Source organism: Lagopus muta, chromosome 5 (assembly GCF_023343835.1).
Source record: "Lagopus muta isolate bLagMut1 chromosome 5, bLagMut1 primary, whole genome shotgun sequence".
Classification (NCBI taxonomy): domain Eukaryota; kingdom Metazoa; phylum Chordata; class Aves; order Galliformes; family Phasianidae; genus Lagopus; species Lagopus muta.
In genome coordinates this window covers 51,974,313-52,000,621 of record NC_064437.1, presented here as the reverse complement: position 1 = coordinate 52,000,621, position 26,309 = coordinate 51,974,313, and the positions used below count along the sequence as shown (strand labels likewise).

General features: G+C 44.7%; 3 protein-coding genes across 7 annotated transcripts; 2 read left to right on the top strand and 1 right to left on the bottom strand.

The window, feature by feature from the left end:
- The first annotated feature begins 417 nt into the window (after positions 1-417).
- On the top strand, positions 418-11,711 carry LOC125694078 (homeobox protein ceh-1-like). The gene is made up of 4 exons (XM_048946794.1): positions 418-3,628; positions 4,462-9,998; positions 10,133-10,329; positions 10,429-11,711. Exons 2-4 carry the CDS (start codon positions 9,794-9,796, stop codon positions 10,729-10,731), a joined length of 705 nt encoding a protein of 234 aa, XP_048802751.1. The 5' UTR covers positions 418-3,628; positions 4,462-9,793; the 3' UTR covers positions 10,732-11,711.
- A 1,959-nt stretch (positions 11,712-13,670) lies between these two features.
- LOC125693634 (homeobox protein vent1-like) lies at positions 13,671-21,024 on the top strand. Of its 5 annotated transcripts, none has more exons than XM_048945815.1 (5): positions 13,922-14,093; positions 14,339-14,390; positions 17,538-17,847; positions 17,977-18,215; positions 18,562-21,024. In XM_048945815.1, exons 3-5 carry the CDS (start codon positions 17,604-17,606, stop codon positions 18,934-18,936), a joined length of 858 nt encoding a protein of 285 aa, XP_048801772.1. In that variant the 5' UTR covers positions 13,922-14,093; positions 14,339-14,390; positions 17,538-17,603; the 3' UTR covers positions 18,937-21,024. The 5 variants fall into 5 exon arrangements, with proteins under 5 accessions (XP_048801773.1, XP_048801772.1, XP_048801769.1 ...); XM_048945812.1 differs by having other exon boundaries at positions 17,485-17,847; XM_048945816.1 differs by lacking the exons at positions 13,922-14,093; positions 14,339-14,390 and adding an exon at positions 13,671-13,789 and having other exon boundaries at positions 17,485-17,847.
- Positions 21,025-21,224: 200 nt separating this feature from the next.
- LOC125693635 (homeobox protein vex1-like) lies at positions 21,225-23,344 on the bottom strand. Its single transcript, XM_048945817.1, has 2 exons — positions 22,568-23,344; positions 21,225-22,179 (listed from the first exon to the last, which is right to left on the bottom strand). The coding sequence occupies exons 1-2, from the start codon at positions 22,991-22,993 to the stop codon at positions 21,808-21,810; spliced, it is 798 nt and encodes a 265-aa protein (XP_048801774.1). The 5' UTR covers positions 22,994-23,344; the 3' UTR covers positions 21,225-21,807.
- Positions 23,345-26,309: the final 2,965 nt, after the last annotated feature.

Below are 26,309 nucleotides of genomic sequence, written 5' to 3'. Positions count from 1 at the left end.
TTCACGTTATTTTAACAAATATATTTTAGATAGTTGCCATTCAGGCTCTTGAAATTGCTTTTGTGGATTTACTTAGCATTTATATTTTGCACCCACATTAATTAGGTCCTACATGTCTCACCATTTTTATCAAAATCTAAAGAAACTACTACATCTAGAAAATATTATTTTTATTCTGTGACAATAACTGGTGCTATACAAGAACTTAAAAGAACTTCTGTATAATGCTTCAGTGTATCATACTTAATGTTACTATAAATGCAGAGTATTGAGGTATGGTACTACTTTGGGGTGTTTTCACCAAATAAGTATTTAAGTTTTTGTGTTTAGACACCACCCTACAACTACAACAAGTGTAAATACTTACTGGGGGGGGGGGGGGGGGGGGGCAGGGGGAAATCTCTTTTGCAAGGAAACCGGTCTTATTTTGTCCATAAACACAGATGTATGCACATCTTATTATGTGACACAGATTTCTCAATAAAGTTATGTCTAGCATCTGATAGTACTGCTTATTTATGACTAATGTGCAGCAGGATTTGGGATAAACTTTTCTATCTTTGGGGGGAATGTTCTTTTAAAATAAAACACAGAGCATAACATGTGAAAGCAGCAAGTTCTGTTGTATCTAGTTGGCAGAAAACATTGGCATTAGTAACTGTTTTGCATAAATAAGCGGATATGCAGTCTGTCCCTACGCTTCCATTCTAACACCAAATTACAGTGCATGGAAAAATTGAGCTTATTCTGTCAGACAGAATTACCACCAGCTGTCCTAGTTCCTATTTTTTACATATCCCTCACTTATCTTGGTTTCTGTGGCATTTATTTTTCAGACAATGACCTGTGGAGTTTCTTCAATGAAATATTATCCATGGGAGCCTTTCTAGTTCCTTGTGCTCATTCCTGTGTGTTGGTGCTCAAAAGTGCACCTTTGCAGGTCTCTGTTCCCAGGATCCTTGTTTTTTTTCAGAACTTCTGCAAGAGTGCTGGAAACCGTGTCCTAGTTACACTAGCTGCATTTGAAAGCAGGTTCCAGGATCCAGAGTTCCAACACTTCCAGTAGCCTGTCAAGAAATGTGGATGAATTCTGTTGATTACCAGGAAGTATTCTATAGAAGTCCAGATCAAGAAACTGGAAAATATGTCATGAATCACCATTGATTCATGATTCTGGCAAGTTTCTTTCCTTGAAAAATTTTCAGCCAGCTCTAAACTTTGCTTTTATGGTTTTCTATATTCTTTCTCTGTTGGATTTGTTTCATAAGCGTTACTCAGACACATAACTTCTCAGTAAGTGATTTGCAAATGACTAAAATGTTAAGAAATCTGTTTCTAAATAACAAATGAACAAACTACACTTTGAAGAGAGGGAAAATAACAGTCCTTCAGTGATAGGCATATGGGTTGTTTTTTTCAGTCCTTGATACTATAGTGGTAGAAAGTCTGTACATAAATGATTTTCCTCTCTCATAGATGCTTAAAAGCAATCCAGTATATATTCATCCTTACAACACAAAAACTTGCTGCATTCTGTTTAAAGTTTTTCTTTTTTCTTACTTTCCTTCTTTTTAAGCAAGTGTCTTGATGTCCGTTCAGTGTCTTGATGCAGAGAACTGAAAGGGGCAAAGAGTGTGAAGATAAAGGCCAAAGAAAACAGGTGACTCCTGAGATTAGCGTATAGATTTCCAGACATCAGCACAGTCACAGCTCTCCATGAAGATCAACAGCATGACAAAATGTCATTACAAAGTATTGGAAAGAACAAGAATGCATAGGAAGGAAAGACAACGGTAAAGAATACTGCAAATACTATATACTAAAAAGTAACCCAATATTGCACATAGTTGTTCTAAAATTTATGTATCTTGTCCTGTGTATAAATTAAAAGAGCTAGGTGCCACAGGGTCTATAAGGAATCATGAATCAGAAAGAGAATGTGAGACAATCAGGTTACTATTTCAAATCTTACTGTGATTAATAGAGAGCAAATAGTTGAAAATCTGAACATAGAAAGCAGTCAAAAAGAAAGTTACTGTGAGGAAAGATAAGAAACAAAGGAAAGAAGGAGATGAGAGAAGCAGGATAACATCAGTTGATCAGCTGGATTTCAAAAAGCGAATTTCAATACGCTCAAAGATTTGGTACATAAGGTCCTGGGGAAGGGATTCTAAGGCACATAGAAACAAATATTGTTTGTTTCTTACAAAAACAAAAAAACAAAAAACAAACAAAAACAAACAAACAACAACAAAAAAAAAACAAACAAGGGGAGTATCTGTTCCAAGACAGGCTACATTTTAAATATGGAAACAGCCCATCCTCGTGCAAGGAAAAGAGAACCAACAGAGAAGTTTGACTGCATGGGCTCACCAATTATGTGATGGGGAAAGAAAAAGAAAAAAAAAAAGGGGGGGGAGTATTGAAAAAGGTAGAAGCAGGAGAAGCAAGAAGGGGTGAATTAGCAAGAAAAATAGAAAAGAATAGCACAGCAGGTTAGTAATAAAACTGTACAGACAAAATGCTATTGCCAGCAATAGAAAAGCAAAACAGTAAGGGTGGATTCTTCAGAAATTTTGTTACATATAGTTCTTTGCTGAGCAGAAGAGGTGGATAACTGTCAGATGGTGGTAAAGCTGTTTGCTGTTTCACAGCCTGCTCTCTCAACAATGCATGCTGTGATCAAAGTTAATCAGGAACTAAGAGTGAGAATGGGAGTCTATCATGCTAATTTTGATTAAAAAATTGATTAAATCTGTTCTATAGTGAATAAGGAGCAAAATTGAAATAATCTTGGTGGTATTGTACTTTCGATCTAGGGAGAATGTGTGGGTTCCTAGAGAACTAAGAAAGAAAATAGTAATCAAAATTGGGAAAAGGAGATAAGAATAAGTGGAGGGGCAAGGGAAAGAGAGTGGCTTGGGGAATTACATTGTCAGCCAGATGAACTTTGATACCAGAAGAGATACTGAAAAATCTACTTGAAATCTCTACAAGCTTAGAGAGTAATTTTAAATGCTATCATGTATTTGTCCATAAAGTAATTTTTGAAAAACCTAATGGTCTCATTTGTCAGCATAACTGTCCCAATATGTGGAAAATAAACACCAGCATACTGTATGTTTAAGTCTATAAATCTCTTTACAGCAGATCTATGTGACCTGCTTGTGTATTAGGTTGTTAATATCCAGGTGAATGTACTGTTAGCTGGGGACACAACTAATTAGTAATTTCAAAGACTAATTACTACTGCTTGTTAAATTGTGAAGATGAGGGGGATGTAATAGGGGCAGGGCTATCCATATTAGAATAGGGCCTTGATCCAGTTGTGTCTGGGATTTTGACTAATGATATGGAGGATGGAAAGGAAAACATACCCATGCAGAGTATAAGATTAGAACTCAAAATAGTTGTGATAATGATTTAAATTTAAGCTCTAACTCCTATATTTTGAGGGAAAAGTGTGAAATGAAAAAACAACTGCGGGAACTCAGAAAAGAAACTCTTGGGACCACAATGTATCACAAACTGAATATGAATCCATCTGTGCAGTTTTCCAAAATGAAGAAAACAACAAGAAAAAAAGACCAGAAGACCTGAGATGTGAGAGAGCCATATATGACAGAAGGTAATTATTTTGCTCTATTTGGCACTAGCGGACATCGGCAGTAATAGTTTATAATTTAGGCACTGCATTTAGGAAACATACAGGCAAAACAAAAGAGACTGGAGGATAGCAATTAAAATAGTATTTTTTAAAAACATAGATTAAAAGAGACTCAGAAAAAACTATGTTGAGTAGGACTCAGTGTGTGTGAAATGTTGCTGTAAAAAGTTTCACGTAGAAAGGAAGAGAACTAGCTTTCTCCATGCTTCGTGAAGTCCAAGGCAAGAGGTATTAATTTTGAAGCAGTGTTGATTGTGTTTCAGTTTTTACATTGGAAAATGTCTTGTTGAGCACTGGAATAGGGGGTACCTGCCTGTAGAATCCCCTTTCTTGTGGATTTGTGAGAACAGCTCAGATCAAACTGTGATGAGTGTTCACACACACCCTCTTGCTCTTGTCCTTGAGAATGTAGAGGGACTCAGCAGTGATCTTCAGCCCTTTCGGTGTTCTCTGTGATGTGGATTGGACCAAAATTCAAATGTTTTCTTGCAATCAGGGAGCATCTTTCATTAATTTATTAATTTCATCACATCCCAATCACAAATTTTCAAGGTTCTTATTACTATTTTTGCACTGATATGTAGCAATAAAATAGGTGTGAGCAGAATGTACATCACTTGAACTCGCACGGGAGATGTTATGGGGGAATGCAGAATTTCCATTATATACTTACGTTAGTGCAGTGGGAAAGTGTCTTAATTCTAAAAGCAAAAGAGAGGCGAAAGCCCTCCATGCACTTCTGTATGTTCAGGGAAAGTGGAAAGCAAATTCTGTCCATCTTCTCTCACCATCAGGAAAGCCACTGCCACTAAACTTCAACTTCTCTCCTTCCCTCGTGCGGCAGTTTCCTGCATGTGAAGTCTTACTACAACCAGGAGATGGCACAAGAGAGCCTTCCAACGTTTCACTACGTACGCGCTGCACTGAGAGCAAAGGTATTGTGAAAAGTGACTTTCCAGGTGTCTACGTAAAATCTGCCCGTTAGAAGCTGGCAGATGTAAAATAGAAGAAGCTTTTTGCATCCCGATTGTAAAACTATATGTGTAACTGCTCCCTTTAATCCTATATCTATAAATCTTAAAGTTTCCTTCCTTTGATTTGTGAAGCCTGTCAAAGGAAGTACACTGCTTTGCACTGAATCACATATTGTTAGTGTAGCTAAGCATCTTACCTAACTGTATTCCTGCCCTTCACCACTGTATGCTCACTTTTCCCTTATTATTAAGCTGAGAGGGAATGTCAGGACGTCTGTGCTCCCCTGCTTTGGTGTGCAGTGGAGGCAGAGGGTCAATTGTCCTCTGTTGCTATAGTTCTGTGTTATTCAGAGTAAGGGTTTTTCTTCCTCAGCTAACAGTAACATTTCCAGAGTACGTGATGTGATTTGAATAAAGAAAATACAAAGAAACAGTGTGACATGAGAAAGATAGAAAAGGGGAAGAAATAATTAGAAATACAAAATGAAGAGCTTTGAACCCCATTTTTGAAATAGGTAACGTTCTCATTAATATAAAGAAGCTGGCTTTGGAGCAGTACAAAGATCTGATTTGTAGTAGATGAATAAAGAATCAGTAAAATGTTTTCACTGCACAGACCTATGCAGCATTGTAGAACATAGACCAGGATGGGCACAAAGGGGGACAGATGACCCAGGGTAGCCAGATGTGATGTCTTATTCCCCTGTTGACACTGTCATGCTCAAATGCTAGCTTTAAAGTTAAGGGGGAAAATAGACTAATTATGTGATAGCTGAAAGTGAAAGGTTACTTTCTGAAAGTGATAGCGCAGCTGTATTTCTTGAGAAGGAATTCACAAGAAGCAAGAAGTGAAAAATAGTGCATGAAATGATCCATTATCAGTTTTATATTAAGCAAGCTGATAAATTTAATTACAGAAGTTACCATCATGGGAACATTTATTCTTCAGCTAATACTGACAGAGAAAAAGCCCTTGATGTAAAACACCTGAAAAAGCCTCTGAGATTTTGACAAGATTTTAAGGTATTTCAGTGTTTTGTTTTTGTGGTCTTGATCAGACTGTCAGTCCAAGTAACCCGAATAATTGTTAAAACTCAGGAATTTAAGTATACACATTATTCTGCATAGATGTATTTTGTATTGCTGTATAATTCATAGTCCTAAAACAACCCAGATGCCAAAACAGTTAGTGAACCTAACAATTAATTCCCATCTATTCTGGGAGACAAGATCATTTCTAGAGTCCCTTTTCATGCTATTTTATTTTTTTTAGTAGTAGTTCAAAAATTATCCTTGCTAGGCTATGATGAATTAAACCAAGTCCAAACTTTTGAGCAGTTTTGTCTGAGAATTGTCCACAGAGAAGTCTCTCAGTTACAGTACGACAGCAGTGACCACTGAAGAAGGATTTGCATGCCTGAAACTTGGCTGCTTTTCATCTCTAATGGTGTTTTGTTGGTTTTTTTTTGTAGTTAGAAATAATAATAACGATAAATTTGCTGCTGGTAACCCTGCCTCTGTAGCAACAGCAGAATGTGTTTAAATATAGTTCTAATTTGTAACAATTTTGAATTCTTCTTTAATCTGGCTAAATTGGGTAAGAGCTTACTAAACCAGTCCAGGTAAGTTTTTTTTTCCTGCAGAACTTGTATTTTTTAAAAGATTTCACTGGCTGTTCAGATGCTGGTAAGGGGTCGTAAGAGCTTCCAGCATTTCGAGCACTGTATTGATTTATATCAGTTCCAAGCACAAAGAAAAATTTAATTTTTGTCTATGCCTTGTCACATTGTTTATTCCAGGCTCTCCTGGTATTTCTGCACTTATAGTCTTTTCATTCCTCATGGAAAAAATAGTTTTTCTTCTGTCAGGGAGGAAAGAATTGATGATAAAAAGGTTGCTTAAAGGCCACTTGTAATGCTTTTACATCCTAAAGAGTGATTTCTCAGAAATAGCAATGGTTGGATGAACATGCCAGGACTAAGACCACATACGTGGCACAGCAGCTGCCAGCAGCCCTTACTTCACTGGGCATCTCTCAGAAGGAATTATGCGTGCCCATAGATGAACATGCAGATGAATCCAGCATGTCCTTAGTTGCCTTTTTACTGTTTCATTGCACCACCACTACACTACTCCCAACGACCATGTGCTCACTCTACTCCAGTCTCACAGCACTCTCTGTTGTAACAAGAAAGAATAACCTACTCTTAGAAAATATCAGTTCCTTTGGTCTTCTGCAGCAAGGCAAAATGCTGGCAGCCTTCTCCAGTACCTCTTCTGAAGGTGCTTGGAAGTTACTTTCCCTTCAGTTCTTTCAAAGCTTCAGTGGGAAGTAGGTGTCTCAGAGCACAGTACTTCAGGTTATTCATCTGGCTTAGTAGGGAATTGGCCTTTGTATTGGAAGATATAGAAAAGCAATTAGTGCTCAAAGGCTGGGCTGCTAAACCAAAATATCTGCTATCAGCTGCATAGTAGGCATCCAGGTAGGACTGCCTTGCTCTGCATAACCTCCTTTGCCTGAGACCAGTGTCATGTAAACACATTTCTAGAGGGCTGCCTGTGTAAGCACTGTTATCTTGGTCCCATCCTGTACCAGCCACACCACTACAAAGCCATAACTTGGCCGCTTTGACTTCAGTGCCTGCTTGCAAAAAATACAGTGGTCTGTGTCAAGTGACAAATCTCAATTCACTGTAGTTTCCCTGAATGCTAAAATGTTTCCTTCTACATCAACTCCCACAGGATGGCTCTGCCTGGGCTGGCTTTTGTCATTACTATCCTCAGTCTCCTTTGGCCTTCGGGAGTTGCTGTCATTTATTTTCATGAAGGTCCTGAGTCTGCAGAGAGAACAACTGTGTTTTGTACAAACAACTGCAAAATTTACTGTCATTTAGTTTGCCAAGCAGATCTTAAGACTTTTGCTAGTGGCAGTAGTGCCTGTGTCTGAGCTCTTCGTCTCTCAGTCTTTGTAGCAGCAAAGTGAAGGGACAATCTCTTCCTGCTTATCTCTAACTGCAAAAGCCCAGGGACATCAGTGTAAGCAGGTTTTTGACCCATTGGCAATATCACCTGATTCTAAACACAGTATTTCTGAATCACACTTTTGCATGAGGTTTTCAAACAAATGCCTGATGAATAATGCATAGGAATAGAAAGAGCTTAAGAAATGTAGGTAAAATTAAACGAGCAGCTGTTAAATATTGTAGAAATCGTTACATTCAGAAGTCATCTGCCATCTATCAAGGATGCTTATACGATTTATGTATAATGGAAATGACATTTGGTTTAACCTTGTCACAGTATAATCAGTTTGTGTCTCTGAGCGCTTAACAATTTACACCATCTTTTGGCTGTGACATTCGCCTCAGTAAAATGCATTTAATGAACCAGCAGTGTGTAAAGATGTAATTTGTAGCTCAGATGGTGAAAATGTTTTCAAATTTGTAAAGAAATGATGTGACAGATGCACCAGTGTATGCTAAAACCTGAGATTTCTATTTTGTAGAACACCATGTATCACATATTCTTTTTCCAATCCAACAGCTTGCCAATGCCTTTATTGTTGACAGAACATAAAGCTGGTGAAATCCTACAGATAGATTTTTATATATTTTTATACTTATAAACATAAATATGTATTTATTATATGTATATATTCAGCGTATATAGTATCATACCATGTATGATTTATATGCATATATATAATACTACGTAGGGGTAAGGGATGAAAATAACCTGGGCACAAGGGACTTACATATTTCCTTTGGGTGGGATTTAATGATGGCTAGATCTAACAACCATATTCTGAGGGAATAAGAGGTTGAAGTGTAGATTTTAGGAATCATAGATGAAGATGGTTTGAGTAATGCTAACTGTATTGATACAAGTAAAAAAAAAAAAAAGAAGAAGAAAAGATATGAATTTATACTACTGAATTTGAAAACATTGAACTATTTAGATGCAAACTGAATAAGTAGGAGGGGTTCAGTCTTTGATTCCATACCTCACTGACAGCCAAGGAAATAGAGCCTGGGAATAAATTACAGTAACTATGACCAGAGAAGCAAATGCTGAGTCCAAGCAGGACTGGCAGCATAACAGAACAAGAAATCAAATAGACAGCAAAGCACTGATTTTGTGTACAGGTGGTAGTGGATGGGTTTAAGTCAGAAGTCTGCAACACTGATGGGCAGATCAGACCTGCAGTCACAATTTCTGCAGGTGAGCTGGTATCAGACAAGAGTGGGACGGGCATCCTTAAGGCACCAGAAATCTTTTGTCAGTGTACTGCTGAGGCATTACTGCAACAGCCAAGTGTTCCTGATGTGCGCAAAACCCAACATAGATGGAAGCACTTCTGAATAGCACACATAAGGTGGTAAGGGGAAAGATGTGGAGAGTGAGATAGCAGAGAACTCTGTGGGACCTGTACAGCTGGAAAGATTGGGTAAGGAAAATAAGGCATGAATTCTGTATCTGAAATAGAGCAAATTCTAAGGAATAATTATCTTTTTCTGATTCTTTAGTTCAGAAAACTGCTTTATATAAGCAGCCAGGAGCCGGCCTGTACAACCCAGCAGCCTTGGCACTTACTTCTTTCTGGTTCACAACTTTTTCCTTCAGCCCCCCCTCTCTGGTGTCTATGCTGCGATGCTACAGCCCCAGCAGCACGCAATTCCTGCCTCGGGCTGTCTGGGGAGCACAGCGCTCAGGCCAGAGAAGAGGCTCAGAAGATCTGCTTAGGCAGAGGCTTGTCGGCTTGAAATGAAAAAAGCTGTCTCTCGAAGACCCGCCGAGGCCGGGGGAGAGGGTCCTTTCGCACTCCCCCGGGGTGCATTCCCCAGTGCCATTTGAGGCCGCTCAGCACCATAAATGCCATTTGCATCGGGATAGGTTGCAACAGGAGCTGTAAATCACTGACGGGGGAGCGAACACCTCCAGGGGCAGACACGGCGGAGCCGGGCCTCCTCGAGCTGTGGCAATGTGTGAACGGTATCTTTTGTTGAGGGGGGGGGACTGATGGCAATTAGATGATACTTATCTGGCTCTTTGATGTGTATTTATACAAACAACGTTTTCCTCCGGGACTTGAGGTATAAAGGAGTCGTGCTTCCTCACACTATCCTTCTCGGCAGCTCCAAAACGCAGCAGGATGACCAAGGCCCCTTTCTCTGTGGAGTGGCTGTCCCAGAGCAGCCAGGCCCCCAAAAGTCCCACCCAGGGCACCCCGCACCGATCATCGCCCTCGGCCGCCGGCCGCCGTCTCGCCTCGAGCTCCAGACCCGGTCTGAGCGAACGGAGCAAGGAGAAAGGCGCCGGGAAAGGCAGGGAGCCTTCGGCAACACCCCCCGCTGCAGGTAATCGCGGCCACCGGCTCACTCTGGGATGGGAGGGCTGCATGAACTGTGTGCCTCTCGCTGGAGCCAGGGAAGGGATTGAGGCGGACGGGTATCCCTCGGGCCTGCCTGACGCTTTTTTCTTCCGTCTCCAGGTGCAGCGGGGCAACCGCAAGAGGAGCGGGGCCGCGAGTGCTCGTGCCCCGAGGAGCCGAGGGGCGGCCGGCGGCTGCGCACGGCGTTCAGCGCCGAGCAGATCAGCACCCTGGAGAGCTCCTTTCAGAGGCACCGCTACCTGGGTGCCGCCGAGCGCCGCAAGCTGGCGGGCAGGATGCGGCTCTCCGAGGTGCAGGTGAGCGCGGTGCGGGGAGCCGGGGTGGACGGTGGGGTGGGAGGTGGCTGATGGTTTAGGAACGGATCTCAATTCTTGCCCCGCTCCCTTTTCCCGCAGATCAAGACCTGGTTTCAGAACCGCCGAATGAAGCTCAAGAGGCAACTGCAAGAGTTGAGACCGGAGCCTTTCTGTACTCCAGCGCTCCCTTTCAGACCTCAGGTGTCCCTGCCAGTCACCTACATGGCCCGGCCGCCGCCTCTACCAGGGCATGAGGCTGCCCCGGGGGGCTTTGCCTTGGCAGCGTTGCCAGCACCTGCCCTGGACATCAGCAGTGCCTGCAGAGCACAGCCTGTGGGTTTCTGGGCAGCACCCTGCTTTGTAGGATACAGGGATCCCAGGGCTTTCTTGCTGAGTGTCTGACCCTCTGGTATGGACTGTGACTAAGGAGAATTTGCACTAATATCTAATAACTATATCTGGGCTGCCCCTGCCTGCATCTGCCTGCTGGAGTGCTGGTGCAGCTCTGAGCAAGATGCTGATCGACAATCCAGATCATGGACTTCAGGCCAAGCTGCCCAGCAAGTTCAAACATAGTGGGGTAAATGGTAGCATAAGTGGAATCACCTAACAAACCTTAACATTTTTTCAGCTTTCATCTGAATTGGTCACAAGGACTGCAGAACTATTTATCCTGCCCTGAAAGAGCTCCTCCCCATTGAATGAAGCACAGTTCTTATTCTCTAGTTCTGTCCTGGCCCTAGTAGAGAAAGAATAATCTTGTGTTGTACCTTGCAATTTACTGAGGATACATACAAAAAGCATTAACGTCCCCCATTCCCTTAAATGGCTGTCCAATCTCTCAGCTGCTTCCACTATGGCACTTCAGGAGGGGGCTGTGCTTTTAACAAGACATATAGATATATCAGGAATTAGTTACCAGTATTTACGACTGGGCCTACAACGACAGCAGAATTTGTAATGAAGACATTGAAATAGCATATAGACTATGATTTTTAGGGTACAAAAAATGGTTTTCTATAAATATATGAAAATACCACAATTTCATGGGAGGCCTCAGTGGACTAACAAGGGCCTACTGCATAAAATAGATCTTGGAAAGATCTTGAATCTTGGGATCTGGCCTTGCAATTTGCTAGTGTCTCAGCATCTTGCATGTGCCTAATGGGGTTTGAGGGTAATTGTCAAAAGAAATGCAACATTTCAAAGCTATTTTTCTCTAAATGGCAGTAAAGTTTGTTACCATTGTGCTGTGCACTTTTTGTTTGAGTAATGCTCATGACTGGATAATGTCTGAAGATTTTATTAAAATAAAATTTTAGATTTCAGGCTAGAGAAAGCGTTATGAAAAATGATCCTTGATTGATGTAAGTTGTTGTAAATCTTTCAAAGCTGATTGTGAGCTAACATGAAAAGAGAAATAAACATTTCCATCACTTCAGAGCTGGTCTCTTCAGTTATTAGAAGATTTCCAGTGCACTTGACCATTATCATGAATGGTCTGAATGTTTGGTGCTAGTCATTCTTGAACACAAATATTCCATTTTTAGACAGAAATCACTCTGTCATACATCCACCTGGTTCAAAGTAACTTGTATGTGCCTCCAAAGGCCACAGCCCTTGATTTTTCTGAGTAGTTCCCATGTTTGGAAGTCTACTTAGTATTTTAGTCCATGCTGCATTTGTTTAGTCTTTTGAGGTTACTATTTGCTTACAGATACAGTGTTAATGTGGCTCTAATGCAAGGGTTTCAGAAAAGCAATAAGGATTTTAGGTGCTATTGATCTTCCTGAGGCTTTTTTAGGAAGATATTACAGTTTAAGGAATTTTGTTAAGAGGAGATTAAAAAAAAAAAAAATCTAACTGAATGTTTATTTTTCAAATTCAAATACTATTAAATGACTGTATTGATTTGAAGGAAAAAAAAAAATGGAAGGGAGAGAAATCTGAAATTCTATTGCTCTATCTCAAAAATCACTGGGAAACTGAGATGTCTCCAAAACATTCTTCAATTGAGCAGAGACATTTTTGAGATAGCAATACACTCAAGATCGATAAGTATACAAGTTATCTGGCAAAAACTAAAGAGAGTCAAACTGACTATCCCATTTTTAAAGGGACAAATGTGGAGGGGTTAAGTGGTCTTTTAATCATGTTCAGCACAGGAGGAATCCAGACGGTTTGCTCACTCAGAATGCCATCAGAACAGCTCCTGGTGCTGTCTTAGGGCCAGGCCGGAGGCACACAACCCTCGGGGCAGCAGGCTGGGGCTGCTGTAATGCCGGGGAAGAGCCTGGCCCCAACCAAATGGGATCTGGGGGGGGTAGGGGCGGGGGGGGGGGGGCGAGGGAGGTGAAAGGTCTCAAGGGAGAGAGAACAGTACGCTCCTACCCACAGAGGGGGGAGGCAAGTGGGGAGGCAATTCCTGAGCGTCGGGATTGGCTGGGGGTAGAGGGTGATGGGGATAGAGGGTGATGGGGGTGGGATGGGGTAGGATGAGATTTAATATGAGGCCATGAAAACCTGGCCTAACTGCACCCTTCCACACCCAAGCATGGCTCTTCGGGGTAACTTTCCCCTCTGTGCAAAGGCTTAGAAGAGTCCAGAGGCAAGAAAAATGTGCGGTGCTGCAATTTAATCCTACTGAGTCTATAGAGACAAACAGGGATGTGGAGCAGCCTCCGAGTAGAGGATGCTTGAGGAGTTAATGGACTTGAGTCCTGCGGGCACCCAGGCAGGTCCTACTAGGCTTTCTGCTAGCAAGGGTAACCTGAATGTATGAGCTGCAGAACCTATTCTACCCGCAAAAATCTTCTTTCTCTAGAAGTTAACATTCCAGTGATCTTAAAATACTACAATGGGCCTCTATGCTGGCAGCCTCTGGCTGAAGGCAGAAAAAAAAAAAAAAAAAGGGAACGGATGCAGAGCGCTCCAGCCCGGGCGGTGCACCGGCCGCTCGCCCCCGGGCCGGTGGCACTCGCGGGCACAGCAGGGAACCCACATTGCTCCACCAGAGCGAGCTCCATTTCAACACCCCTTTTGTGTCTTTAATCACATCACAGCCACCTTCCGGGCAGGAATGATGCCGGCGGGACAAAGCGCAGCGTGCGAGCCCCCCGCAAATGGCAGGGCCGGGTGGCTGAGTTGGGGAGGAACATTTTGGAGCTGGCGGCTCTCGAGGAAGGGGCTGTATAACCTGAAAACGGGACTCCCTGGGGAGGAAAAAGGGGTGGGAGGGTAGAAAGCTGACTTCAAAGCCTTTCTTCCCGCAGTGTGTGCGCAACCTGATTGAATTAGCGCCGCGGTAATGGCAGGGAGCCGGCTGCAGCCCGTGCGTTAACGCCCGTCCCAATTTGGCGAGAGCAACCAACAGGGCAACGGCTGGGAATAGGGCCGGCTGCCCCCCCCCCGCAGCGCCCAGACACCGTGGAGCCACCGGCGGCACCTGTTAACGAACCAGGTAAAGTGATTCGGAGTTGTGTGCTAATCAGGAGGGATCTCGCACCGCCAGGCCATTATGTCTAATTGCAGCCCATTATCTCTTTCTTTGATACGTAATTAGATGCCAATTAACTTGATAAATCCAACCGAAACGAGGGGGGAGAGAAAGAGGAGAAATCTTTTAGTCTCAGTTCATTTTGTTGAAAGGTTTTTCCCTCTTACCCTTTATAACTGTTCACTAAGTTTTTAAGTCCCGACCTAATGTTGTTTTGTAAAGGCGTTTGGTTGGGAACTGATCCCGGCAGCGGATTGGAATTCGGGAGGTGAGGTGTTTAAGTTCCCGTTTCAGCTCTCAGTTACTCTTCCTGGGCAATCGCGAACAGCTGCGGAGGTGTCACCGATCCCCGAGCAGCGCGGGGTGGCGTGCGTGGGAATTGGGTTCCTGCTCCGATTTGCACTGGCTCGCACCGAGGCTATCTCGGCGCTTTGTCCCTCCGTTGAGCAAAGAGCTGAATGGGAATTCTGTGATAAATCGCTTTTAATGCAAAGCGCGCGTTTGGTCCCACAGTGCTGAATGGGAATAGCTGCAGCGTGTGAGCCGGGAGGGCGCAGCGCTCCGGGTGAGTCAGAACATTTGTTATTTATGGTGTGTCGGCCCGCATTGTTCCCGTGGGCAAAGGAGAGCCTGGTGATGGCCCTGTTAGTGTTCACGGCTACTTCAAACAGAAAGCATCCATTCCAAAACAATCGATCTCGTTGATGCCTAATTGGCTGTCTAATAGCACTTATCAGGACATCAAACGGCGTGCTGGATAACCTAGTTAGCATTTCCAAAGGGGAGCAGTGAAGGATACAAACAGTGATCAGCGGTCTCACCGCCCCCTGAGCCCCGCCGAGCGCTGGTGGCCGCTTCCCTTCCCGTAAGAGGCTGGAAGGGCTCCCTCTGCCTCGGGCTTTCACCTACGGAGTTGGCCAGTTAAGCTAGAAATTATTTTGCTTGAGATGGATTTTTTTTTTTTCCCTGATTTCTGGCCATAGTTTCTTAAGCTGTTGCGCAAAAGTAGGGGATAGAGTATATATGTTAATAGACTTGGCGCACTAGCGCTATTCTTGGAGAATGCAAGTGCTTCAGCTTCTAGTGGCAGCTCCGGGAGAACAGAGAGAGGCCTTTCAGTATCTAAAGGCCAACTACATGGAATAAGGGGACAAACTCTAGCGAAATCAGCTGTGATGGGATTAAGGAGAATAGTATAAAAGTAAAAAAGGGGAGATTTATATTGGATATAAGAAATTTTCCACATTAAGAATGGTGAGGCATCAGCACAGGTTGCTCAGAGAGGTGGTGGGTGTCTCATCCATCAAAAAAACCAAGATCGGGCTGGATGGGGGCTCTGAGCACCTGATAGAGCTGTAGGTGTCCCTGCTCATTGCAGGGCAGTTGGACCAGGTGGCTTTTAAAGGTCCCTTCCAACTCAAATGATTCTGTGAATCTAGTGTAGTGTGAGCCTCTAGGACATGGTACAGGGGAAGCGCCAGTAACATTTTTTTGATAGCAGATAGAACTCCAGTGATACAAAATCTAAAGTGATACATAAGAATGGATCAAGAAAGAAACAAAGTCTCCTTTAAGAGCCATATTTCTGTAGGAGGTGAGGAGGGGATTTCACTCTGCCCTCCCCGGATCATCAAAGTTCCCAAGTTTCTCAAGTCGGCACCTCTTCCTGGTGGGAGCTGCAACAGCCCCGTGACACCTCCTACCCATTTCCCATCTGTTCCGAGGTTTTGTGGTCTACAGATGTGGCTACCACCTCCCCCGGGGTGGGGGCGGGGAATCCTAGGGAGTTAAACATCTAATTTAATAGACAATTCTAATTAAATAATAAAGAAAAGGTCGTGGATTTCACAAACTTTTAGAAAACAGTGGGACAAGTCAACTGCTTCCCTTCCCTACACCCCCAAATGACATAAGGTGACGTAAGATCTGTTCATGTATGGCACTGATCCAAGTCTCGTGCATGGCTTAGTTCTGACAGTAGGGATGAAGAGTCTCTCCCCAATAGCTGCACATTGTTTTGTGCCCATGGGGTAATTCTGGGCATGGGGGCTCTTGGGTTTGATACAAGTTTTGTCCTGCTGGAGAACCACTGGAGATACCCCTTCCCTTGGGGGAGAACACTGCTTACAGGTGTGTGCTTGACTCAGTATCTGCTGAATACCAGCAGTTTCTGGGTGTCACAACATTTGGTCTAGGTGAGGCAGTTGGGCTCTGCAGTTACTTTGCAATGAAGCTCTATGCATAACCTGTGGGATGAAACCTGAGCTCTTCAGGTGGGATTTGTTCAGGCATGGAGTTATTCATACTCATGGCTGCTCTGAAATAAGATAGAAATGGTGAGAAAAATGGTGCATTTTTTTTCCTTTAAAAAGAGGGTTCATGCACAGTTGTACAGGAATAGCTATTAAATCTGGAAGTGATTAAAATTGATGTGCAAATTCTGAGCTTTTTTGGACGACTTGGTGCCTTGGACCTGCGAGGTTTAAGGAGCTGCTAGTTTGGTGGCCCTTTTGAGTGTGTTTCCAAGACAGGGAGGTCTCCAGCTCAATGCACAGCTGCTTGTGCACCTGCATGGACTTAAGCCAAAGCCAAAATGACAGTTTGGATTCAGTGGTAACTGAACTTCCATTAACAGCTGTGCCCAGCACCCCATAAAGGACAATGCAATCTCACTGCCTGTGCAAGAACAGCCTCTCCCAGCCCTGCTTTAGGGAATGGTGTTGGAAGAGAAGCTCCGGGGCTGGATGGGCTGTGTGAAGTGTTTGCATTGCTCCTGTTCCTGTGTTGTATAGTTCCCCCGGGGTCGGGGTTAGGGTGAGGCAGTGGGGCTGGAGGAATCAATAACGCGATGCACTCATCGTAGTGTCCATGGAGTTACGGGAATGCTTGGAAGGATGAAAAAGGGCAGCATGAATATGGTTTTCTCTGCGACACGGGGTGTTCCGGGGGAAGACATCTGGGCTCTTTGCGTTGCTCTTTTTGTACAAAGTCACAAGCCCCTTCCCCATTCCAGCCCGGGTCCCAGCTTTGCTGGGGTGGGACGTGGAGGGGGATACCTTCGCGGTGCCCTCCTCGCGTTACAAAGGCATCGCCCTCCTCGGGAAGCGCCGTGTGGGTTGGGGACCGTTCAGGGTTGATGAGGTGCGAGCGCTGCTCACTTCGTGCTTTGATCGCTCGGGTCCAAAGACCCTCCCAAAGGAGGTCAGGGATGCTTTCTGGCTAGACAGGTGGCGCCAAGTTCAAGCTGAGAGAGCCCGCGGCACCGCCGAGCCCCAGCCCGGGTGAGAGCTCAGCCTAGGGGATAGGGGTTTGAGATCAGCGGCCCCCAACCGCTTTTCCCAGGGTCCACTCTGCCGGTGATGCGCCAGGCGGCGGAGCTGGCAGCCGGGAATCGCTCACCCCGCAGCCTTAAGGCGGGCCGGGCGCTCTCAGTGTTAGGGTATCGCGGCCAGAGAGGAAGCGGGTAAAAATCCCGCCGGTCGTGGAAATATCGGTATCTTTAAAAGACCCTCCGCGGGGCTGGGCCTGCCCGTGTCCTGCCCTCCGGGGGATAGGGGCAGGTTTGCACTTCAAGAGGGTTTCCCCGGCCCCGCAGACACGCTGGAGCCGGGGCCTTGTAGACATTTGCCAGACGTGTGAACTTTCTTCCTCGCTGGCAGCTGTTATCTCTGCTCGATTCCCACTTTGATGTGGCTTCGCACTTGCAAACTAGCCCGCTCGGGACTGAAGCGCCTGTATAAGAGCTGATCGAAGCCGACAGCCCCAGCCCCTCACCGCCATGAGCCAGGCCGACTTTCCCCTGGCAGAGCACAAATCCGACGGGATGCGGCCCCACATCTGCTGCGTCCCCCCTCCCCGCGCCCCCACCTCGCAGGGCCGCGGCCGCAATTCCCTCCTGGCCAGGGCCGAGCCCCGACGGGGGAGTCCGCGACCAGAACAGCCCTTGGACTGCGAGCCCGGCGCGGAGCGGCGGAGTGGGACCTGTCCCCAGGAGCCCAGCGAGCGCTACCTGTCGGAGCCAGGTAGGTGAGAAGGGTGGGAGGAGAAAAAAGGCGGGTGTGGGTCGGGACCTCAACTCGTGTCGGCGCAACGGAGGCGGACCACGGTTGGGGGAAAAGGCTTCACCGCCGCCCCTTCCATCCCTTCGGCAGCCCCTGACGGCGGATGGCTGAGCGCCGACGAGTCCTCGGGCTACGAGAGCGAGAGCGCCGGCGGGGAGCGCTCGGAAGCGGAGGCGCCGTGCGGGAGCCGCGGGCGTCAGCGGCGGGCGCGGACCGCCTTCAGCTCGGAGCAGGTGTGTCGGCTGGAGAAGACATTCCAGCACCAGAAGTACCTGGGAGCCTCGGAGCGGAGGAAGCTGGCAGCCGCCCTGCAGCTCTCCGAGGTCCAGGTGAGTGCCGGCCGTCTCGCATGGCTGCGCTGAGACGTTCTAGCGGTCTTTGGCTGAGTTCCACTGTCTAATACCTAACAACTTAACTAGCCAGGCCTCGATATACATCGAGTTGTGTCTATCTTGCAAAGGTTATAGACGTTCTTAACGCCCTAAAGTGATTCATCCATAACCCTTCCGCACTCTGATCCTCCGTACTTGGTTAGCTCTGGCATCAGTCCAACGCAGGCAATTAAAGCAAAGTGAGCACGGAAAGGTCCGGTGTACTGCCGTTGTTTGCACTTTGCACTTGTAAGCAAAGTACTGAGCTGTTACTTCCTCGCCTACCATCCCTCCTATTTCTTAGATCAAGACGTGGTTTCAGAACAGGAGGATGAAACTGAAGAGGGAAATCCAGGACCAACAGCACCTCGTATCTCCTGCTCCGCTCTACAGCTTCCCCCCGGGAACCACCCCTCCAGCCCTCCTTTCCGATGAAGGCTTTCCGTTGTCTTTCCACTATCCCTTTGCTCCACAGCACCAGAGACTCCTGCCTCTCCCCCCGGTGTCTGCGATGCAGCTCAGCTTCTCCTTCCCCAGATACGATGCTTTTCAAAGCACCTACTGCTTCACGGCAAGCGAGCTGCCGTACTACCATCAACACTTGCTTCCTCCTCATCCTTCTTTCCATTCAGTAATTCAGAATAAAATGGACAATAAATGCTATCCTCTGTACACCTGATAGTGAAAACAAAACATGGCAGACAAACAGGAAAAATTGATGAGTATGATGTATTAGAATAGTGAGAGAATGTATTATTTTCCACTTCGATGGATTTTTTTTTCTGATTTGTAATCTTACATGTTTATTTTTCTAAATTAATTGTAAAGAGTAATATTTATTAATATTTGTACTAATTAGCATTAAAATTTATTGGATGTGGTGCCTCTCGGTCTTCTTTATGCCTCACCTTTTTGAAAAGCTTTATTTTTTTCCCCAAATACTTCTATCTTCGTCCTTTGATTTGCACTTGTGCTGAAGATACCTTAAGCACAGCTGAAAGGCAAAATTATGCTATAGCTATGATGCACTTACAGTTTTGTGCCTACAGCTTTCATTTTGTGCTTGCAGAAGCTGAAAGGGAACTGAAGGAAGAAAAGCCAAAGCAAAAAATTGCATTTGCAAGATTTCCCACGGTGTAGAACAAAGTTAAGTTTAGCTTGGACTGGAAATTGCACACCTTCGGTTTTCGCATGTATATAAATTGACAGATGTTACCTGTGCACAGTGTGCAAAGGTTTCACTTGTGAACTGCTCTTTCAATAGTGGGGAAAAATTAAAAAATTGTGTGCATATTACCTGGCTTTCCTGCAGTCACAGTGAGAGGGATTCTGTATTTTGTCATGTTTGAGAGCCTGAGCCTTGCCAGCTGTATCATACCATGTTTGAGGCACAGCAAAGGAGGAAGATGAAGGTGTTTTTCTTCTGTATATTAATTGATGTATTGCTGAAAACAGTCTGTTTTCCACCTGAGAGTTCCAACCATGTTACTCACAGATGCTTGTGCAGCTGATTCATTTTTTTAACAGTGATTAAATAGTTCAAATGTTCAGTTTAGAGTTCTAAAGTTTTACAATTATCAAAGCCAGTATCTTGAAAAAGATTTAAGAGCATAATTAGAGTTCTGTTAATAGTTGTATTGTCTAAATGAGATTTTAATCTGCAAATTTGGCCTTTGATTCCCCACTGAATGCTCATGGTAATTGCATATTTTGAAATACTCCTTAGGTAGATTGATGCTTTTAGGAGAAGCAGCATTTGAAGGGAGCAGCTTTAGTTTTTTTGCTCTAACGATCCTGAAACTTTTCCCTTTCCCATTAAGAAAAAGTGGTCGTTCTCAGGATGGTGGTTTTTCCATGGAGGGAAGGGATTAATTAGCACTTTTCTTTTAGAACTTAATGAAGCTTATTCAGTTCTTCTAAGTGCATTAAAAACTAGATTGGTTGCTGCAATGTAGTCTTAATTTTCCCCTTGTTGCCCTGCACCCCAGGGGCTTCGAGTTTCAGTGTAACAGCCTGGGGGCTCCTCACTTTTGAAATGATATCTAAACCTGATGCCGTCTTAACACTAAGAGGTGCAAGGTTGGCAGTGAACTTCCTGGTCAGCAGGGGAAGCAGTGTTTGGAATTTACAGGGTAACTGGTCCTAAGTTGCCATGCTGCATTTTCTCTGGGTTGCACAGCCTGTGTGCACAGTGGCAGATTAATGCACTTTCTGTCCATTCAGTTCCCGGGCCCCATCTCAGAGCAGAGTCCTGGTGGGGCTGGGAGCAAAAAGGTGTGGGTGCATTGGGAGAGGGATCTCCTCTGAGTGACAAAGATGGGTTGCTCCCCTTCAGCCCTGTAAGGTATGGATGCTTCTTTACAGCATGGTTGGTGATTAGGTTTTGGGGTATTACACCAGAGAAAACAATCTAAACAGAAGGTAGGACTGTGGGCGGAAGTTTATCTCCTATTCCTCACTGTCCCTTGTTGTCTGCCAAGAACTGTACATTCAGCTTTGCTCTCCTCAACCCCAAAACACAAGTGGGGTAGTGAAGAACAGCAGCATTGTACAATGGGGTTGTAGGCCATGTTTATCAACTCCTTTTTTATTCATAACCTCTACCTCAAAAAGAGATATTCTATTGTTATTTTCATTGGACAGTGCAAAGTTATTTAGCTTTCAGCTAGCAATCAGGTTAGGATGGTCACGGGCAAGAGAGATATAATCATACCTGCTGGTGTAGCTCCACACTGATACAGGGAGTGCTTCTCCCTACTCCCTTCCTGTAGGCTTGAATCTGTTATTCTCTATAAAGCTTGCTTGAGGATTTTAAGGAGCAGTCCCAAGTGTACCTGATGCAAGCCTAATGCTGCACTGCAGCTTGAAGTTATTGAATCTGCCAAGTTCAGCTGAAGCTGTAGATGTAATAACTAATATTTCATGTTTTCAGTGGTGCATTAGAACAAAACTTAGGAACAACTGGAGTGTTTTCAACAGTAGATTTAAATTACAATCACATTTTGCACTGGCATAAAAAATACAATTGACAATTAATCCCCTAGCTTCCTCTTTTAAAATGCAGCTAAGTAAAGAGGAGGTGACTTTAGGGACTGTGCAAAATAGACAGGTGAAATACAATATGAGGCAATTTGTGTTTGGCCACAGGGTTGACACTTATTGTATCACTTTTATTTCAATTTGTTTGATGTCATTGACAAGCCTTTTCTTAAAAGTCCCTTGTCATGAACAGCTATCACTGTGTCCTCCATATAGTTCATCATGTAGCTACTGCATACATATAATAAACACTCCCTTTTCACTGTGAAGAACCGCATGTGATTATAGGCTGTTTTCTGAGAACAAACTCTGGGAAAAGTGTTTCAGTACAAAGAACCGAAGGCTGTACAAGTTTCAGATCTTCCACTTCCACTCTCAGTATTATACCTCAAGGCCGTTGTTTCTTTTTAACATTAGGGGAAAAAAATATGAAAAAATAAGTCACATATATATTTAATATAAATAATTACTCTTTAGATATTTGGCAGCTTACAGATAATCTTTGGCATTGTTAACAAGAAGGTAGGTAGGGCTGGAATCTCAGTCCTTTGTGGTCATTGGTTAAAGTCACAGCTGGGATCACAGCAGAGTATGCAGGCAGTGCTGGGCCGGGGGGAAGCAGCAAAGCTGTGCCTGGCAAAGCTGCCTGTGAGAGCTGTGCTGGAACAGGGGGCGCCAGCAGGGACGGGCTGAGCCCTGCTGGGTGCAGGGGAGCGCTCAGGGTTGAGGAAACACTGATATCCAACCCATGAAGACAGCTGGGTGTCACCGCATCCGGGTAATGGTGATAGGGCAGGAACAGGCCTGAAACAAGGGCTTCTACCCTGGCATCCTGTGTCTCGCGTTTAAATTTCATGCGGCGATTCTGAAACCAGGTTTTTATCTGGGGATAAGAAAGGAAAAATCAAGAACCACCCCACTCCTCTCCGTTCCACGCACTGATGCACCCTGCTAGCCGCCCTGCTGTCCGACTTGCAGGGTAGCAGCTACAAGACGTGGGGCTGATAACGCTGCTCTGAGGGTGTAGTGATTTGGCCCACCTGCGGCTCAGGTGCGGCAGGGCTGACCCTTCTCTGAGTGGGATCTCACAACACCACCGCGTGTAGGCATCGTTTTAAGAGAGAGACGGCCAGAAATCTGGTATTTATGAGTCAGTACAAACCTATACAACCGTGCCAGCCGAAGCGAGAATGCCGACTCCCCGCAGTTCTGTGTGGCAGAGCCGTCGGCAGACCCGCCCATCCCCTCCCTCCGGCCCCACGTCTGCTCACCTGGCTCTGCGAAAGGTCCAGAGCCGCAGCCAGCCGCCTCTTCTCGCTGGCGCCGATGTAGCGCTGCTCGCGGAAGCTCCGCTCGAGCTCCTGCAGCTGCGCCGCCGAGAATTTGGTGCGGGGCCGCGCGCCGCCTCCCGCCTCCACCTCGTGCGCGGGGCTGCAGCGCCGCGGGGCCGGGTGCGTTATGGGAAGGGAGAGCGGCGTCGGAGGGGCGGCGAGGCGGGCAGAGCCGCACGTGCCGCTGTTGTTCTCCCGACGGCCGGCAGCAGCGGTCCCGCCGCGCGCCCCGCACTCCCCCTGCGCTGCGCTGTTACCCCCGCTGCGGCTGCTCTGCGCCAACCACTCCACGGAGAAGCGACCCTTCTCCATGATGGTGGGGCTTTCCCCGTTCTCTGAAACCGTCCCGGTGCTGGGGGCAAACATTTAAAGCGTTTTCCGCGGCGTGGCTCTCCGAGCATCAAATGAGGCCGAGAACAAAGGACCCCGTTGAGAGGCCTTTAATCTCCCTCTCAGGTGATTGTTACATCCGCCTAATCTCTGAGCGCCGCAGTTAGCGGGGCTCAAGGCTGCCTGACCTGGCGCCAAGTTCAGCCCTGAGTCACCCCCCTGGCCGTACAGCTCTGATAACCACGTTGCGGCCTGAAATGGCCGTTGTGCCCCCGACTCCAAGCACATTGCGATTTTCAGTTTTTTTCTCCGTGGGACGAAGGAGGAGGATTCGGGAGGGGCTGGTGACGATGGACAGAGGACTCTTCTGTGAGAGCTCACCCCACATTTGGAGTTTTTCTTGTCTTTCTATCAGCAAAGCGATCTGAGGTATGAATAAACACTCCTTGGCCTTAAAAACAAGGGAAAAATATGAAGTTCTGGTATCTCCCCACGATGCCCATAAGCAACATGCTGCTCTTTGTCAGCTCAGGGGGCGTTGGTGCTGTTTGAACTTGGAGCATTTCACTGCTGCCCCTGAGGCTGAGGGCAGAGATAAGGGCTTTCTCTGTGCTCTGAAGTGCACGGTGCAGTTGCTGACCTGTGTTTGTGCAGTATCTGAATCATAAAGAAGTTTTCGCGGCAGGAAGAGTCGCAAGTAGGTTGCAGGGGCATTAGCATGGCAGATGGTGAGGTCATCTGTTAGAAATCAAGGTGGGAAGTTCTGAGTCCTCTAATAATGAGTAGAACAAGTTAATTCTTATGAATTAATTCAAGGACTGGGCAGTGAAATTATGCTTCAGGATGTTGGGCAGGACGAGAAAGGCTGAGAAAATGACCAATTGGCTTGAAATACGTCAGTTCATGTCTTAAAACATCTCTCTTCCCCACACACTAAAAAATGTATGCATTTCAAAGTAAACAGTTCTGATGTTTTTATAAAGTAGATCAAAGAAGAGAAGTGTAATCTCTGTTCAGAGGCAGTCTGTTCGAGGATGATTCAGATAAGGGTGAGAAAAGAACCTCTTTTGCGGTCTGAAGTGGGCTTGGGATGGCACAGTCCTTATCCTCTGCAAACACGGGCTAACACATTTACAGGTTGTTTCAGTAAACAGCCGCCACTGCTTGAGTTTATACAGCCAGAGATAATGAACTAGCTTTCACACAGAGCCGAACGTGTTTGAGACATCATGTTAATTCGGAGACTTCAAAGAAATCCGTGTCACGGCGAAGTATTTGCAGAGAGCTGGCAAAAGTCAAATAATGCCACCCTTCAGGCCGTTTTCCTTTAAGGCTGTCTATATTTTCTGAGGCAATCGTGGTTTTCTTTTTCCTCTCATAAAATGCAGTAGGAATTACGTGCCCTTTTGCTTAGAGTGTTGAAACCCGACCAGGCGTTTGTAGAAGTTGCCTTGAGCGTGCTTCATACATATGTCCGCAGATCTTTTGTTCTCCTTGTTAATGAGAAGAGTTCTCTTGAATGTTAAGTTGGGAGCTTTGCTACTCTCCCTCTCTCTCTTTCTCTTTCTTTCTTTTTTTTTTTTTTTTTTTTTTTTTTTCTTCTTTTTTCCTGAAGAGGTCCCCCCTACAGTAATATCTAACTTTTGAAAACTACCAAGATGCAAGTTACATCTTACCTGTCCCTTTTAATGAAGAAAAACAATCAAAACTCAGAGGAAGTTTGGAGGAGGAGACTGTTGCTAAGTCTTCTTTGATGACAATGAGTCCTAAGTACATTCAGAATGATTTGTCTGGAACGGACCATTACAGATAGTTTTAGTTAGCTTGGTTCCTAGTCCTATAAACAACTGTAGAATTATAAGCATGTAATAAGTCAGTTAATTGTAAAAATGCATGGTTGAATCTATTGATCAGAGAGTCTACTGTATCGAGAGCAGAACTTAAAGTGCTGGTTAGAAACCTGAGTGTTAGTCCTGGAAACAGTGAGTTCTGTTGGGAAAAATTATAAAGAGACAGTCAACTTCTTAAGTGAATTATTACAATGCATTTAGTGTTACAGATAACATCTAATCACAAGGAGCAGTAAAACATCATTCCTTTATGTTATTGTTTCTACTTGTTAATTATTATTGTGCTGATGTTAGTAGATGAGCAACAAAGGGGAGTTCCGCTATGATGGCAGCCCTAAAATTTGCATTTTATTGTTAATGCGGGGCTTAGTGTGCTTTGTTTTATTTCTGTAGTGATTGATGTTACTTATTTATTTATTTTACCCGACCAGATTGGAAGAATTGCCCTTACAGCTTTTGGGACAAAATCTTTAGTTTCAAAAGGCACAGGGAATCAATATATAATTTTTGCACTTATTACATTAATTTTCAGGTTCATGAAAGGATTAAAGGCTTCTAATGCTTCCTCCTTTTTTTTTTTTTTTCCCCTCCTTCTTGAGACCAAATTGCTTAGGAAAATCTTATAATTTGTACTTAAGAAGCTAGGAGTAGAAGTTTCCACCTTGTCCAGCATATGCTGAAAACCACATATCCTTTTGGAGAAGAGGGGAAAAAAGGTAATCTGAAATTTTCCATCTGCTCTTAGTGAAGCCTTACACAGATTTAGATAAGAATTACTCTGAGAACTGCTGCTGAGGATAATATATTTGCTTTTAAAATAATACAAGTATTTTTAATTTATAGTTGTAAGTAGCATAACACAGATGTACTGTGCTGCTTCTTAGTACAGCATATTGGAAACACTATTTTTTGCCTTGGTATAATTGTTAGCAGAAGACCATGTTCTAACATGAGGTGGCTGTCCTAGTTTTAAACACTGGCCCATTTCTTGTAAACAGAAGTGAGGTCATAACATCAAAGCTTTATTGTGATATCATGTGACTGCCCTCTAAAAATGTTTAGTGTTTGTTCAACACCGTCATTTATCTGTAATATCTTTCTGCCATTTGATACTGCCGTTGATATTATACCTTTTTTGCTCATTTTTGTTCTCTTCGTCTGCTGAACAAAACTCAACAAGGACTTCAGCAAAACTAGAAGGCGGCACACATGTAGCCGTGAAAGTTATAAACATGAGAATGACTCATGTTTTAAGAGACTAACGCTGTTCATGCTTTGTGTGTTATAACAGTGATTTAACTGAGGTGCAGAGGGTTGTTTAAAGCGTCTCTCACACCCTTCAAAGGATTCTGATGGAGTAATTGCAAGGCTGTAAGTGAACACCACGCGAGGGCAATTACAATTTAAAGGGTCATTGCTGCGTGTTCCTACTTAGCAATTATCACTCAGTAGATCCTGCGGTGAAACACCCATCTGGTCTTTCATTGATTGTTAGCCCTTTC